Source organism: Cuculus canorus, chromosome 33 (genome assembly GCF_017976375.1).
Source record: "Cuculus canorus isolate bCucCan1 chromosome 33, bCucCan1.pri, whole genome shotgun sequence".
Taxonomy (NCBI): Eukaryota; Metazoa; Chordata; class Aves; order Cuculiformes; family Cuculidae; genus Cuculus; species Cuculus canorus.
Window position 1 is genome coordinate 776,500 of NC_071433.1, and position 16,001 is coordinate 792,500.

Below are 16,001 nucleotides of genomic sequence, written 5' to 3' on the forward strand. Positions count from 1 at the left end.
CCGGGGAGCACTGGGGAACTGGATGCTGCTGGGACAGGAGATGGGGCTCCACCCAGCAGCTCCCAGTCCCCCATGACCAGTGAGAGCACTGGGAGCACTGGGAAACTGGATGCTGGTGGTGCAGGAAATAAGGCTCCAATGCCAGTAACCAGCAGCTCCCAGTACCCCCAGACCAGTGAGAGCACTGGGGAACTGGATGCTGCTGGTGCAGGGGATGGTGTTTGCATGCCAGCAGCTCCCAGTCTCCCCTGAGCACTGGGACCAGTGAGAGCCCGGTGAGCACTGGGGAACTGGATGCTACTGGTGCGTGAGATGGGCTCCATTGCCAGCACCCAGGACATCCCAGTTCCAGCTCAGAGCTTGTACTGGTGAGAGCCCGGGGAACACTGGGGAATGGAAGATGGGGCTCCTATACCAGCAGCTCCCAATCCCCCCTGAGCACTGGGACCAGTGAGAGCCCAGGGAGCACTGCTGGATGCTGCTGAGGCAGGAGATGGGGTTCCCATGCCAAGCAGTTCCCAGTTCCCCCTGAGCACTGGGACCAATAAGAGCAGAGGCAACACTGGGGGATTGGAGATGGTGTTCCCATACCAGTAGCAGCCCCCCCCCCCCCGAGCACTGGGACCAGTGAGAACCCAAGCAACACTGGGGGACAGGATGGTACTGGTGCAGGAGATGGGGTTCCCATACCACCACCCAACACCTCCCAGTTCCCCCTGACCACTTGGACTGGTGAGAGCAGAGGGAGCACTGGCGGCCAGCCTGCTGCTGGGGTAGGACTTGTGCTTCCCATACCAGTTCCTCCCAGTCTCCGCTGAGCACTGGGACCAGTGAGAGAAGAGGAAGCACTGGGAGATGCGAGATGGAGCTCCCACACCAGCAGCTCCCAGGCTTCCCTGACCACTGGGACCAGTGAGAGCCCAGGCAGCACAGGAGGATGCAATGCTCCTGGGGCAGGAGATGGGGTTCCCATGGCCCCCCCAGTAGTGTCCTGGCCCCGTGCTGGTATCCAGCGCTTCCCGTCCACCCTGGGGTTGCTGTCGCAGCGGGTGGTCCTTGGCTGCTCACCCTCAGCCACGGTGCGAGGCTGATGAGGTCGGTGTTGGGTTGCAGATGTGACCTTTGAGCCTGACCCATCAGACAAACATTCCCCCCTCTCCAGCACGGAGTGGTGGCTCTGGACGGGCTCCAAGTGAGGAGTTTGAAACCTGAGCTCATGGTTGGAAGCTGTTCAAGCACCTGCTCAGCTCGCCCGACCATCTGGTCCCTTTTGGCAGCTGGGAGGAGAACCTGCAAGCTCTGGCATCCACCCAAGGTGCACGGAGACAGCGTCCTGGGGCTCTTCTTGGCCCCCCGCACCTCTTATTTGGGACACAGGAGCCTCCACGTGGGACCCCTCCATGCTGGGCACCCCCTGTCCTCCTCCCCAGGGACCCCCAATAGTCTGGGAGATGCCATCCCACCAGCAGAGGCTCCATCTCCTGCACCATCAGTGGAAGGGGAAGGGAGCTGAGATGTTGAAGCTTAATAAAATCCTTTGGTGGTTTTGCCTTTTGCTTTACACTCTGGCTTTCCAGGACTCCTAAAATCCTGGTTTTTCTCTGCGCTGGGGTCAGGCAGACTCGGAGTAAAAGGGGTTCCCAGCCCTTCCGTGGTGGTGGGAAGGCTCTGAATAGGAGAGGACACCCAGGAAAGTGGGAGAGCTGCCAAATTCCTAGCGGTGGCCAGATGGAAGCTTCTCCTTTGCAGCTGTCCCTTCTGGATTGCAGCCAGGGCATTCTTGACCTTGGATGCCGGGTTGGATGGTGATGCTCCCTGTAGTTGGATGCTGAAAACCCCCTCATCCTGAAGGAATCATCTCCCAGGTGGGGTCCTTCAGCCTAACTGAGCCACATGGTTCTCCAGGCGAGGAGAAGCTCCCTAGAACAACACCACTGTGGATCCCACGGAGCGTTCTCCAAAGGAAATAACGCTCCATCTGGAATGTGTTAGGTAACTACCACAGCGAGAAGCTTGGGAAGACGTTGGCAGCACAGGTCAACCACGCAAATCGGTGGTTGCAGCCTTCACTCAGTGTTCCCGGTGGGTGGGAAGATCTGGGACAGGAAGGGTGGACAGAGTGGGACGGAGATGCTGAACAGCAAAGGTGACATCGGTGAATCATGGAATGCTTTGGGTAGGAAGGAACGCCGAGGCCCATCCAGTCCCACCCCCTGCCACGGGCAGGGACACCTCCCACTGGATCAGGGGCTCCAAACCCCATCCAACCTGGCCTTGAACACCTCCAGGGATGGGACAGCCACCTCTTCTCTGGGCACCCTGGACCAGGGCCTCCCTACCCTCACAGGAATACCTTTCTTCCCAAGATCTCATCTCAATCTCCCCTCTTTCCGCTCAAAACCAATGCCCTGGCAGCCTCTTCCGGTGTTCCACCGCTCTTTCCATGAAGGAACGTTCCCCAATATCCAGTCTAAACCTCCCCCGTTGCAACTCGAGGTCACAGATCTTTGTCTCTTTGAAGTCTCTTTACTTATCAGAGACTGTTTGACCACAAATATCGATCCCCGCCTTCTCTTGGCGTTGTTTTCTCTCACTCTCTCTGCTCTGAAGTTCAGGGTTTCGTAGTTGACCTTTGGGAACGACAGGGATGGGTTTATGGTCAGGGCTGTGACAGAGTCCAAAGGTCGCAGCTGCCTTCTGAGCTTTGCAACGACCGCAGAGCTCCTGCACATGGGTTTCTCTGAGGTTCAGTCACACTTCTGGAGATCCAGGTTTGTCTTTCTCTCTGTCGCATGCGTTTCTTTGGTTGCTTCTGTAGGGATGAGATCTTAGTGTCTTCTTAGCCGCCTTTGTCGCGTAGATGCTGTCCTGAAGGATCTGGGAGTGGTCTTTGTGGAGCTCCTGCCTCATGAATGGCTGCTTGGGAGAGAGTTAACCCACCGTGTCCCCCTCTGTCCATCTATCCCCAAGCTGTGCTTTTGCTTTGAGGTCAAGTAGGATTGGAATTTGTGGGTAGAAAGCACCTTGGGTGGAGAATGGATTGAGAGCAGCCCTGAAGAGAAGGACTATGGGTGATGTTGGAAGAGAAGCTCAACTTGAGCTGACAAAAAGAGACACACACAGAGCACAGAAAGCCAACTGTGTCCTGGACCGCTTCCAAAGTGGTGGGACCAGCAGGATGAGGCTGCCCCTCTGCTCCACTCTTGTAAGACCCCACGTGGAGTCCTGGAGTCTTCAGCATGGGAAAGACGTGTATGTGTTGGAGCGAGTCCTGAGGAGGCCACGGAGATGACTTGGGGGTTGGAGCACCTCTCATACTAGAACTGGCTGAGAGACGTTGCGCAGAGAAGTTGTGGATGTCCCATCCCTTGAGGTGTTCAGGACTGGGTTAGGTGGGGCTTGGAGCCCCCAATCCATTGGGAGGTGTCCTTGCCAGTGGTAGGGGGTTGGAACTGGATAGGTTTTCATATCCCTTCCGACCCAAACCATTCCATGATCTGGGAATGATGTAACTCAGCTATGCTGCATCCCGTGTCATTTATTTTGCATTCAACACAGGGTTTTGTTCTCCACGTAGGTATGGGGCTGTGGGTCCAGCTGCCAGCAGTCACCTTCGTCTCGGCGTTGGTATCTACTCCCCATCCCACTGCAGGTAATTCCACACTGTCCTCCATGACATCCTGGTCCATAAATTGGAGAGAGAGGGATTTTACTGGCGGACCACGGAGTAGATAAGGAATTGAACGGTAGATCGCAGTCAAAGAGTTGTGGTCCATGGTTCAATGTGGAGATCGGTGACAAGTGGTGTTCCATAGGGGTTGGGATTGGGACAATTGCCATTGAACATCGTTGTCACAGACATGGACAGTGGGATTGACAGCACTCTCAGCACATTTGCTGACTACACTGAGCTGTGTCGTGTGGTCCGGACACAGGGATGGCATCAAGAGGGACCTGGGCAGGCTGGAGAGGTGGGGCTGGGCCAAACGTGTGAGGTTCCACAAGGCCAAATTCCAGGTCCTGCACCCGAGTCTTGGCAATCCCAAGAATAAATATATGGAGAACGAGTTGGGAGTAGCCCTGAGGAGAAGGCCTTGGGGAGCTGGTGGATGAGAAGCTCCACGTGAGCCCGCAATGTGGACTTGCGGTGCCTCAACACCCTTCACACATCATAATAAGGTCTTTCCCTCTGGAAGAGGGTGCCCAGAGAAGCTGTGGATGCCCCCTCCCTGGAGATGTTCAAGGTCAGGTTGGATGGAGCTTTGATCCAGTGGAATGTGTCCCTGTTCATGTCAGGGGGGTTGGAACTGGGCTTTGAGATGGGCTTTGGATGGGCTTTGAGATCCCTTCCAAAAACCCCTGTGCTCCAGCCCCTTCCCCAGCCCCGTTTCCCTTCTCCAGATGCCCTCCAGCCCCTCAATATATTCTTCCAACCTTCTTCTCCCTTGAACTTTCCAAGCAGAGAGGACCCCTTTGACTCTCTCTTCGCAGGTGGTCGCCACGATCCGTTGCTTGTCTTGGACGGTTATGAGAACGATGGTATCCGACTCAAATGTTTCTCAGAGAGGTTGCTTTCTGAAGTCCAGGTGTTGTGGACGGATGGGAGAGGAGACAATATCACTGCGACTCCTCTTACCACAGGCACCACAACCGCGACCGCCAGCAGCTCCGTTCTTCTCAAACCAGGAGCTGGAAACTCTGCATCCTGCAAAATAATTGATAAACTGCTGAGAACATCAACCGAGTCTTCAGTGGTCATCGCGGGTGAGTAGGAACTTGTGTCCTAGTGACAGGGAGGGATGATAGTGGGGTGGGATAGAGGGCGAATTGTCCCAGGAACTCAAATTCATGGTGGAGTAGGGTAATTAGTTTTCTTCTGTGCGGCTCCTTGGTCTCTGCCCTCAACCACCACTCGTTCCCATGGTGAAGTCCAAACTGTTGTCAGCATATTTGTCATTCAGGAGGACCTAGACAGGCTGGAGAGGTGGGACTACGTGAAACTCAAGAGGTTCAGCAAGGCCAAGGTCCTGCACCCAAGTTAGAGCAATCCCAAGCACAAATACACGGAGAACAGGTTAGGAGCAGCCCGTAAGGAGAAGTACTTGGAGTGCTGGAGGCTGAGAAGCTCCATATGAGCCAACAGTGGGTGCTTGCACCCCAGAAAGCCAACTGTGTTCTGGGCTGCACCCAAAGCAGTGGAACCAGTAGGGTGAGGGAGGGGATTCAGCCCCTCTGCTCTGGTGGGACCCCATCCGGAGCCTCTTGTCCAGTTCTGGAGTCCTCGGCACAGGAAGGACAGAGAGCTGTTGGAGCAAATCCAAAGGAGGCCATGGAGATGATCGAAACACAGGCTGAAAGATCTGGGGTTTTTTCAGCCTAGAGAACTGTGGGGACACCTTAAAGGAGCTTCCAGTAGAGAACTTGGCTCCAGGATAGCTGGAGAGGGGCTCTTGGTCAAAAAGAGCAGGGATAGGACAAGGGGGAAAGATTTTGAGCTGAAAGAGGAGAGATGGAGATGAGATCTTAGGAAGAAATGCTCCCCTGTGAGGGTGGGGAGGACCTGGCCCGGCTTGCCCAGGGAAGTGGTGGCTGCCCCATACCTGGAGCTGTTGAGGGCCACGTTGGATGGGGCTCGGAGCTCCCTGATCCAGTGGGAGGCATCCCTGCCCATGACAGGTAGGTGGAACTCAATGGGCTTTGAGGTCCCTTCCAACCCAAACCATTCCATGATCCTATGATTTTCTGATATCCATAATAAACCCACCCCTCCGTGGGTGCGAGGTGGTGGTGCTTTGTCTGTCTTGTGAGGAGGGACAACAGCTGTTCCACCTTTCATAAAATAATAGGATTGTGAAGGTTGGAGAAGATCATCCAGCCCAACCATCAGCCCAACTCCACCACCATGGTCCAAAATGCCACCTCTACGCATCCTTTGAACCCCTCCTGGGTTGGTGACTCCACCACTGCGCTGGGCAGCCTCTTCCAGTGCTGGATATTCCTTCCTTGAAGGACTCTTCCCTGATATTGAACCTAAAGCTCTGCTGGTGCAACTCGAGGCCGTTTCCTGTCATCCTATCATTTGTTCGGTGGGAGAAGAAGCCAGCACCCACCTCACCACAACCTCCTCTGAGGCGTTTGTAGAGAGCGATGAGGTCTCCCTTCAACCTGAACAGCCCCAGGTCCCTCAACTGCTCCTCACCAGCCTTGTCTTCCAGACATCTCTCCATCTTTCTCTCTCATTTTTCTTTCGCTCCCGTTTCCATTGCCGTAACATCCCACGCAGTGGTCTACACAGACCACTGATGGTGCTCTGGTCAAGGGATGCAGATGCCTCAACGAACTCCTCCTCCTCCTCCTCCCAGTGTTTAGGGATGAAATGGTGATCTCAAGTTCTTTTCTTCCATGCAATTGAAGTATAGAGTTGATAGACTTCCAAGAAAGTCATAACCTGCCCATCTGGATTGATTTGCAGATGCCTTCTTCCCTGTCACCTCCCCTTGGCTCCCAGCGTTTGTCGTCCTCCTCTTCTTGAGCATCTTCTTGGTTATCACCGCCATTTATCAGCTCCGAAGTAAGTTCTGCTCTTAACACGTAAGCAATGACTTCTTCCTGCGATCCGGCACCACCGTGGCCGGAATCACAGCGGAGGAAGGCAAAGGGTTATGAGGAACCACCCTTGATGTTCCTCAAGTGTAGCTTTTAAGGCATTTCTTCTTGCTTCGCATGTTCATTTTTAAGCCTCTCTTTACTCCTCCAACATTTTGGGGTATAAAGCTCTACAACCGCGTTTTCCGACATGAGTTGAGACGTTCCTATAGTGAAATTATTGTTGCAAATCAGTAAATTCATGGAAATTAAGCAGGTCTGGAGAATAACTGAGATGTTCGTGGACCTTCGAGTACCCACTCGTGAATTTTAGCAGTTTATAACCTATTTTTTAACGAACACAGCAAGAAACAGGGAAAGTTTCGTCTAAAAACCTACCAGAAAGTGAGATAACGTTGTCCTTCTCCCTGCCCGTCTCTTCCAGAGAACCAGAAGACAATGATACGGGAAAGTAAGTCGTGTTAATACTGTAATTAAAATATCATATTAATGCTCTGTTGCATCAAAGAATCATGGGATGGGTTGGAAGGGACCTCAAAGCCCACCCAGGTCCAACCAATGGCCATGGACACGTCCCACTGGATCGAGTTGCTCAAAGCTCCATCCAATCTACCCTTGAACACCTCCAGGGATGGGGCAGGCACGGATTCTCTGGGCAATCTGTGGGATTTTAGGACTCTGGAATGTGCGTGGAAGAAGAAAGAGAAGGAGAACAGAGCTGGGGAAGGGTCTTGGAGCCCGGGGAGTTCTGGGAGAACCTGAGGGACTGCTTAGTCTGGAGAAGAGGAGGCTGAGGGGAGACCTCGTTGATCTCTGGCAGCTCTTGGAAAGGAGGTTGTGGTGAGGCTGGTGCTGAGATGTTCTACCAAGGAAGAAGGGATGGGATGAAATAGCCTCAAGTTGCCCAGCGGAGGTTTACAGTGGATATTCTCTGGGCAGTCTGGGCCAGGGCCTCACCACCCTTACAGGAAAATATTTACCCCTAAGATCTCGCCTCAGTCTCCCCTTTTCCATCTCAAGAACATTCCCTTTGTCCTATCCCTGCACTCCCTTATAGAGACCCTCTTCCAGCTGTCTGTGGCTCTGTGGGACACGGCCTCCAATCCTGGAAGGGCTGTGAGTTTGAGAGAGTGGAGAACATGAGGTTGGATGTTCTGCAATTTGTTTGATCTCCAGGGGTTTCTTTTTGATTTCAAATGTTCCAACAAATTGGCTTCATTTGAGGACAAAACCAAGATTTGATTTCTCTTTCAATGAATAATTTCGGTGAGGCTGCCCCATCCCTGGAGATGTTGAAGGACAGCTTCGATGTGGCTTTGAGCAACCTGATCTAGCGGAAGGTATCCCTGACCGTGGCGGGGAGGTGGAATGCGATGGGCTTTGACACTCCTTCCACTCCAAATCAGCCCACGATTTGGATGCGAATACAGACATAAAACTCCACATACGAATCATCGTGGCTTCAGCACTTCTGGGTGGGCTTTAAAGCCGAATCGTAGAATCCTTAGGCTGGAAAAGACCTTTGACATCACCGAGCCCGACTGTAACTGCCCACTACTAAATCAAATCCCTAAGAGCTTCATCCACCCGTCTTTTAAACACCTCCAGTGACTCAACCACCTCCTTGAGGAGCCTCTGCCAGCGCCTGAGAATCCTTTCAGTGAATATGTTTCTCGTGATGTCCAATTTGAACCTTCCCTGACACAGCTCGAGGCCATTCCTTATCCTATCACCCATCACTTGATAGAAGACACCAACGCTCACCTCTCTACAACCTCCTTTTAGGCGGACAGTGATGATATCTCCCCTCAGCCTCCTCTTCTCCAGATTAAACAACCCCAGGTCCCTCAGCTGCTCCACGTAAGACTCGTTCTCCAGCCCCTTCATGAGCTTCATTGACCTTCTCTGGACACCCTCCAGGACCTCAATGCCTTTCTTGTAGTGAGGGCCCCAAAACTAAGTCTAAAATTCAAGGTGCAGCCTCACCAGTGCTGAGTCCGGGGGGTACAGAATGTTAAATTCTCGATGATTAATATCCGGGATGTCAAAATAATTCTCTTTTCACAGCGAACGCACAAGGATGCATCCAAAACGGTGAGTGCAAACACCTATTTTCATTGATTTCCACCCAAAAAGGGTTCCAGTTCTTTAGAACCAGGCAAAAGCTGACGTCAAGAAAGGGTGGCGACTGTCGTGCTTTGGCAAAATAACGTTTAAAGACTCACTACCGACCATTTTAAATTGAAAAGCTCGTGAAGATGACCGATTCCATGGAAGGGTTTGATCTATGGGTGGGATTTAGAAGAGGTCACCCAGGGTGGTGGTGGAGGCCCCATCCTTGGAGGAGTTCAAAGAACATTTAGAAATGGCACTTGTGGACGTGGTTTAGAAGACACAGTGGGGTTGGGTTGATGGTTGGAATGAGTGACCTTATAGAGGTCTTTTCCAGCCTTAATGATTCCGTGATTCTGTGTTTCGCTTCAGTATTTGAGCTCGGACATTGTTGTGTTGGTTGGTTTGGGTCAGTAAATGTGTTCTTCATCTGTGGTTCTTAATCTAAGATTCTATGATCTTAATCTCATCGAATTATTTAGGTTGGAAAAGACCTCTAAGATGACCACCAGCCCAAACCCACTATGCCTACTGAACCATCATCATCATCATAAAATCATGGAATCATAGGATGGTTTGGGTTGGAAGGGACCTCAAAGCCCATCCAGACAACTGCCCTGGAAAGGAGCACCTCCTACTGGATGAGGTTTCTCAAAACCCCATCCAAGCTGGCTTTGAACGCCTCCAGGGATGGGACAGCCATCATTTCTCTGGACATCCTCCTGTTTTCTGCAGGGATGGCCCAAGGGGTTGATGGTTCCCTTGATCCTAATGCCGAGAACGGGAATGAGGGCAAGAGATGCAAGGGGATCCCATCACTGCTGCTTCTCCTATGGTCCCTGGCTCATTTTCTTCCCAAATGGAAACGCCTGAGCCTCTCCATGGTGGGAACGACCATGCTGGATTCCATGGGAATCCCTGTGTCATGAAGGTGTCATAGAATTATGGCATCGTTTAGGTTGCAAGGGACCTTAAAGTCCATCCAGTTCCAACACCCTTCCATGGCCAGGGACACCTTCCATTGGATTAAGTTGCTCCAAGTCCCAACCGGCCTGGCCTTCAACACCTCCAAGATGATCCAGAGCCCCTCTCCAGCTTTCCTGGAGTCCCTTTCTGTTCTGGAAGCTGCTCTAAGGTCTCCCCTAAGCTTTCTCTTCTCCAGGTTGAACAACCCAAACTCTCTCAGCCTGTCCTCGTACGGGAGATGAGGTTCAGATTATTTCGTTTCATCTCAGCTCGCGCAACGCCAAACTCGATGGAATGGGTAGAAAAGGCATTGTATTTGTGTTTAAATTAAAAGAGTGGGAAATGGGGTTTTACTCTTTAACCCTCATCTCTTTCAGACATCGATCGACTCAAGAAGGAACTGAGTAAGAGCGTGTTTTGACTTCTTTTTTTAATGGGGTTTGGAGTCTCCTTAATTCGGAGGAATCTTCTCCCTTTAAAGAGTTATCAAACCATGAAAGAAGGTCCATATTGACTACGTCCTGTCCTAAAGCTGAGTCTTCAGTTAAATTAATGATTTACGGCATTATTAACCCAAACATCACCAGGGTTTAACCAGAGGATTGAACGTCTTGAGTCCCAGCCAATCATCTTAGGTTCTACAGGACAAGAAGGACCTACAGGACTTGTCCCATAGAGGACAAGTCATCCTCCACCTTGTCTGGGATGAGATTCTGGGATGAGTACCCAAGTTCCCTGAATGAACGGAGCCCTTAACACCAAAATTTAGTCGTATTTTTGGTGTTTGGCCTTGAAAAGGGGACGTTCTTTGCTATCTCCTGATTTCTTACCTTTGTTTTCCAGCTGAGGAGCAGAAGACCTTTGAGAACGGTAACGTCTTTTTTTTTCCTACTTTGCGTTCGACACGTGTTGCCCTTTCAATCATGCCCTGCAGGATGCTTTGCAGGTGCCCATTCCAACGAAACCACGGTATTTTATGGAATCCAGCGTTGGAAAATACTTTGAGACCTTCACGTTTGTAATGATGAACTCCCGTATTCCAACCAAAAAACGATCGTAGGATGATAGAATCATGGAATGCGTTGGGTTGGAAGGGAAAATGAAGGTCATCTCATCTAACAGCCCTGTATTTAGCAGGGACATCTTCCCCTGGATCAGGTTGCTGATAGACCCATCCATCCTGACCTTCAACATCTCCAGGCATGGGACAGCCACCACTTCTCTGGTGACCTCTCCCAGAACTCCCTTTTCTCCAGGGATGGCCCAAAGGGGTGATGGTTCCCTCGATTCTAATGCTGAGAATGGGAATGAGGGAGAGGGATGCGAGCGGGATCGCATCACTGCTGTTTTCCCCATGATCCTCGGGTCATTTTCGGTCCAAATGGAAACCACTGAGCATCTCCATGGTGGGAAACGCCACGGGAAGCCCTACGTCATGGAGGTGTCGTAGAATCACAGGATGGTGTTAGTTGGGAGGAACCTTAAAGGTCACCCAGTTCCAATGTCCTGCCATAGGCAGGGACACCTATCACTGGATCATGTTGCTCCAAGCTGCATCCAAGCTGGACTTGGACACTTCCAGGGATGGGACAACCTCAGTTTCTTGGGGCACCCTCTGCCAGTGCCTCCCCAACCTCACAAGAATATATTTCTTCCTAAGATCTCACCTCAATCTCCCATTTTTCAGCCCAAAACATCCCCGGGATCACTTTGTTCTGCATCGCTCCCCGATTCCTTCTCGTATTTCCCTTCATTTATCCCATCACAACTCATCTTTAGGAATTTATGAGCACGGAAATGAACAAAACGCGTTATTAAAGACCAAAACCCCCTCTTATCAAGCCTGTCTATGACTCTGCAACGATAAATACATTAATTTTCCTACGTAAAATAACCCAAAATACAAATTCAATGTAGAATTCAAGTGGTTTTTTCTCCCCCTGACTCAAATTTATTGTGTTCCTTTGTAGCAAATCAGAAGATGTTAGCTGAAATAGGTAAGGATTTCAACTTTGGGCCTTAAAAATGGTTTCACCGTTGCGCGGTCAGAAAGAGCGTTTTGGAAGAGGCAACAGCCACCATTTAGGAGCTATTGCGGAGCTGCGATCTCTTCCGCATTGAGAATCGTAGCATCGAGGAATAGTTTGGGGTGGAAGAGACCTCAAAGCCCATCCAGTTCCACCCCCTGCCATGGGAAGGGACACTTCTCACTGGATCAGGTGGCTCCAAACCTCATCCAACCTGGCCTGGAACATCTCCAGGTAGGGGTCAGTCACAAATTCCTTGGGAATCCTGGGCCAAAGCCTCACCACGTTCATAGGAAAATATTTCTCCCGAAGATCTCATCTCAATCTCCTCTCCTTCATCTCACAACGGTTCCACCTCATCCTATCCCTGCACTCCCCTAATCAAGAGCTTCTCTCCAGCTTTTCTGGAGCCCTTTTCCTTACTGGAAGCTGCTCTAAGGTCTCTTCGGAGCCTTCTCTTCTCCAGGTTGAATAACCCCAACTCTCTCCGCCTGTCCTCAGATGGGAGGTGCTCCTTTCTGCTGTGCCATCCTCTTCTCTGCACTCTCCACAGTGCCCAACTTGGGTTTAGACACCCTCAACTCCTTCAGTTTTGAGGTCCCATCCTTTCTCAAGTCCTACGAGGGATTGTAACGAAGCGATGTAGCACTGGAAACGCTCTTTATTAGCACAAACCCTATGGAGGAACCTCACCACGCGCGTCGATAAATGCGACTTTCTTTCCTTTTCAGAAAGGATCCGGCAACAACTGGGTGAGTGGAAAGCTGAGAAGGGATTGGATTAAATCTCCACCCCTCCAACCCCGTAGGGTAGTGACACGAGGGATAACGATGTCCTGCGTTATTATCTTAACCGTTCCTTCCTTTTCTTGCAGAGTTCTGTAGAGCGCGGAGCAATGCAGGTAAGCCAAGCCTTGCTTGGACCTCATGTTCTTCATAGAATCATTGAGGCTGGAGAAGACCTCCAAGCTCATCCAGCCCAAGCATCAGCCCAAGCCCACCGTGCCCACTAAATCGTGTTCCCAAGTGCCATCTCTACAGGTTCTTTGAACACCTCCAGGAATGGAATCACTAAGGCTGGAGAAGACCACGAAGATCATCCAGCCCAACACCACCGTGCCCATTAAACCACCACCATCACAGAATTATGGAATCACGGAGAGGTTTGGGTTGGAAGGGACCTCAAAGCCTATCCTGTTCCAATCCCCCCTGCCATGAACACCTCCTACAGGATCAGGTTGCTCCAAGCCCCACCCAACCTGCTCTTGAAACATCATCTCCAGACACGACTAAACCACATCCCAAAGTGCCATTTCTGCATGTTCCATGGACACCTTCCCTGGGTGACCTCTTCTAGTGCTTCACCACTATTTCAGTGAAGGAATATTCCCCAATATCCAGGCTAAACCTCCCCTGGAGCAACTTGACACCATTCCATCCCATCCCATCCCATCCCATCCCATCCCATCCCATCCCATCCCATCCCATCCCATCCCATCCTTTGTTCCTTGGGAGAAAATACCAGCACAATCTCCTTCCCAGAAGCTGCAGAGAGCACTGAGGTCTCCCCTCAGCTTCTTCTTCTCCAGGCTCAACAGCCCCAGGTCCCTCAAACACTCCCAGAACCCCATGTCTCCAAACCCTTCCCCAGCTCCGTTACCTTTCTCTCTCTTTCTCCACGTACGTTCCAGAACCTGTCCCTTGTGTTCCTAAAATCCCACGGACTGCCCAGAGCCGTGGTGGCTGCTCCATCCCTGGAGGTGTTCAAGGCCAGCTTGGATGGGGCTTGGAGCAGCCCAATCCAGTGGTAGGCGTTCCTGCCCATGGCCATTGGTTGGATCTGGATGGGCTTTGAGGTCTCTTCCAACACAAACCATTCCATGATTCTGTGATTTTCCCAAAAAATCAGGAATAACTCAGAGTTTGGGGGATTTTTCTCTCTTTTTTGTCCCCTTTCACAGTTAACATCACTCTGGATGAAAACTGCAAACATCCCAGCCTCATGGTCAAGGAGAAGAACAGAGTCAGGTCCTCCAGCCAGGCAGAGATCCCACCAGAAGCAGTGGTCCTCGCTACCGAAGGGTTCTCAGGGAAGAAGCATTATTGGGAAGTGGAAGTGGGAAACAAATCCGAGTGGGGGCTGGGTGTGCTGGGTGAGGAAATGAGGAACACGCTGAGAACCGTCACCGTGGACCCACTGTCAAAGGAGAACACCTTCAGCTTGTGGTTCTCCAAGGGAGAGTACAGTTTCACCGGTGGAACGGACATAAAGTACCACAAAGTCTGCAGCGTGGTGGGGGTTTTCCTGGACCTGGAGCTGAACCAGCTCTCGTTCTTTGATGCTGAAGAGAAATATTTGCTCAAACGTCTCAGTTTGGAGCGTTCTGGGACGCTGTATCCGTTCTTCAGCCCGGGCGCTGATGGGAAATGGTTGGGAGTGCGCCCTGTGATGGAGAAGGCATTCCCCTCGCTGTGAGGTCATGGGTTGGGTTGGAAGGGACCTTAAATGTCACCGAGGTCCAATAATTCTGGCACGGGCAGGGACACCTTCCACCAAGAGATGAATAAATCAATGGTGCAGAGAATCACAGGGATTGTGGAGGAGAGTCAGGAAAAACATCATCAGCTTTTAAAGCCATAATCAAGAGTTTGGGTTGGAAGGGACTTTAAAGGTCATCCAGATCGAACCCCACACCATGGGCAGGGCCACCTTCATAGAATCACCGAAACATGGAATCACTGAGATGGGAAAAGGTCTCTGAGCTCATCCAGTTCCATTGTCAGCCCAACCCCATCGTGCCTACTAAACCGTGTCCCCAACTGCCACCTCCTACGTGTTCTCGGAACCCGTCCAGAAATGGGGACTCCAATCCTTGTTCTCCAAGGTTCTGTTCCAGACCACTTAGGTACAAGACCCAGCTTCATAATTCAATGTACGTCACCCTGCCAAGGTGACTTCTCCATCCCATCTTCTGGATGGAATCCTTCAAATAGAGGAATTTTAAAGATAGAAATACGTCCACGCTTTATTTCTTGGGTGGAGAACGTATCCAATCCGTGAGAGTCTGTGAGGCAACGTCTACCGTATCCTGGGCTGTATCCAAAGGAATAGGACCGATAGGGGCACGGGAAGGGGGTTCTGCCCCTCTGCTCTGCTCCGGTGAGACGTCACCTGGAGTCGTTTGTCCAGAAGTCGTCACCAGAAGTCGTTTCTTCTGGAGAAGAGCAGCACAGGAAGTAGAGGGATGGGTTGGAGAGAGTCCAGAGGAGGTAATAATGGTGATCTGATGGCTGGAGGACCTCACGTAGAAGGACATGAGAGATGGGATTGTTCAGCCTGGAGAAGAGAAGGCTGCGGGGAGACCCTAGAGAAGATTCCAGTAGGCAAAGGAGCTCCAGGGAAGCTGGGGAGGGGCTCTTGATCCAGGGATAGGATGAGGGGGAATGGGTTTGAGCTGAAAGAGGGGAGATTGAGATGGGATCTCAGGAAAAGATGTTCTCCTGTGAGAGTGGGGAGGCCCTGGTCCAGGTTGCCCAGAGAAGTGGTGGCTGCCCCATCCCTGGAGGTGTTGAAGGCCAGGTTGGATGGAGATTGGAGCAACACCATCCAGCAGGAGATGTCTGTTGGATGATGTTGGAATCAGATGGGCTTTGAGGTCCCTTCAAACACAAACCACTCCATGAATTTATGACGTTTCTCTCCTTGGTCCGGATGGAGGAAGAGGAACCGAACATCTCTGATGGAGGAAGAGGAACCGAACATCTCTGATGGAGGAAGAGGAATCGAACCTCTCTGATGGAGGAAGAGGAACCAAACATCTCTGATGGAGGAAGAGGAACCGAACATCTCTGATGGAGGAAGAGGAACCGAACATCTCTGGTGGAGGAAGAGGAATCGAACATCTCTGATGGAGGAAGAGGAACCGAACATCTCTGGTGGAGGAAGAGGAACCGAACATCTCTGATGGAGGAAGAGGAACCGAACATCTCTGGTGGAGGAAGAGGAACCGAACATCTCTGATGGAGGAAGAGGAACCGAACATCTCTGATGGAGCTTGGCTGGCAGTCAGGGTCACCCAGTGAGGCAGAGACTGAGGTGAGCTTGGACCCCATCAAATTTTAGCAGGTCCTTAGAAGACACCGCCTCTCATTTCAGTCTTTTTTTCCTACCATGGACCTTCCAATAAGCTCAAATATTCAAAGAAAGGTTTTCCAAATGGTTTTTTTCCTTCAAAATACGTTTATTTTCTTTCTTGATGGGAAAGGATGGAGTTTGGCCTTCAGCTCAAGG

At 51.3% G+C, this 16,001-nt stretch overlaps 1 protein-coding gene across 8 annotated transcripts; it reads left to right on the forward strand.

The window, feature by feature from the left end:
- The first annotated feature begins 2,636 nt into the window (after nt 1–2,636).
- On the forward strand, nt 2,637–14,713 carry LOC104066261 (butyrophilin subfamily 3 member A3). Of its 8 annotated transcripts, XM_054052326.1 has the most exons (13): nt 2,637–2,771; nt 3,578–3,652; nt 4,492–4,539; nt 4,642–4,764; nt 6,473–6,571; nt 7,031–7,057; nt 8,674–8,700; nt 10,062–10,088; nt 10,528–10,554; nt 11,655–11,681; nt 12,443–12,463; nt 12,586–12,612; nt 13,672–14,711. In XM_054052326.1, exons 2-13 carry the CDS (start codon nt 3,580–3,582, stop codon nt 14,184–14,186), a joined length of 1,041 nt encoding a protein of 346 aa, XP_053908301.1. In that variant the 5' UTR covers nt 2,637–2,771; nt 3,578–3,579; the 3' UTR covers nt 14,187–14,711. The 8 variants fall into 8 exon arrangements, with proteins under 8 accessions (XP_053908301.1, XP_053908303.1, XP_053908299.1 ...); XM_054052328.1 differs by lacking the exon at nt 4,492–4,539 and having other exon boundaries at nt 13,672–14,713; XM_054052324.1 differs by having other exon boundaries at nt 4,492–4,764; nt 13,672–14,707.
- The last annotated feature ends 1,288 nt before the right edge of the window (nt 14,714–16,001 follow it).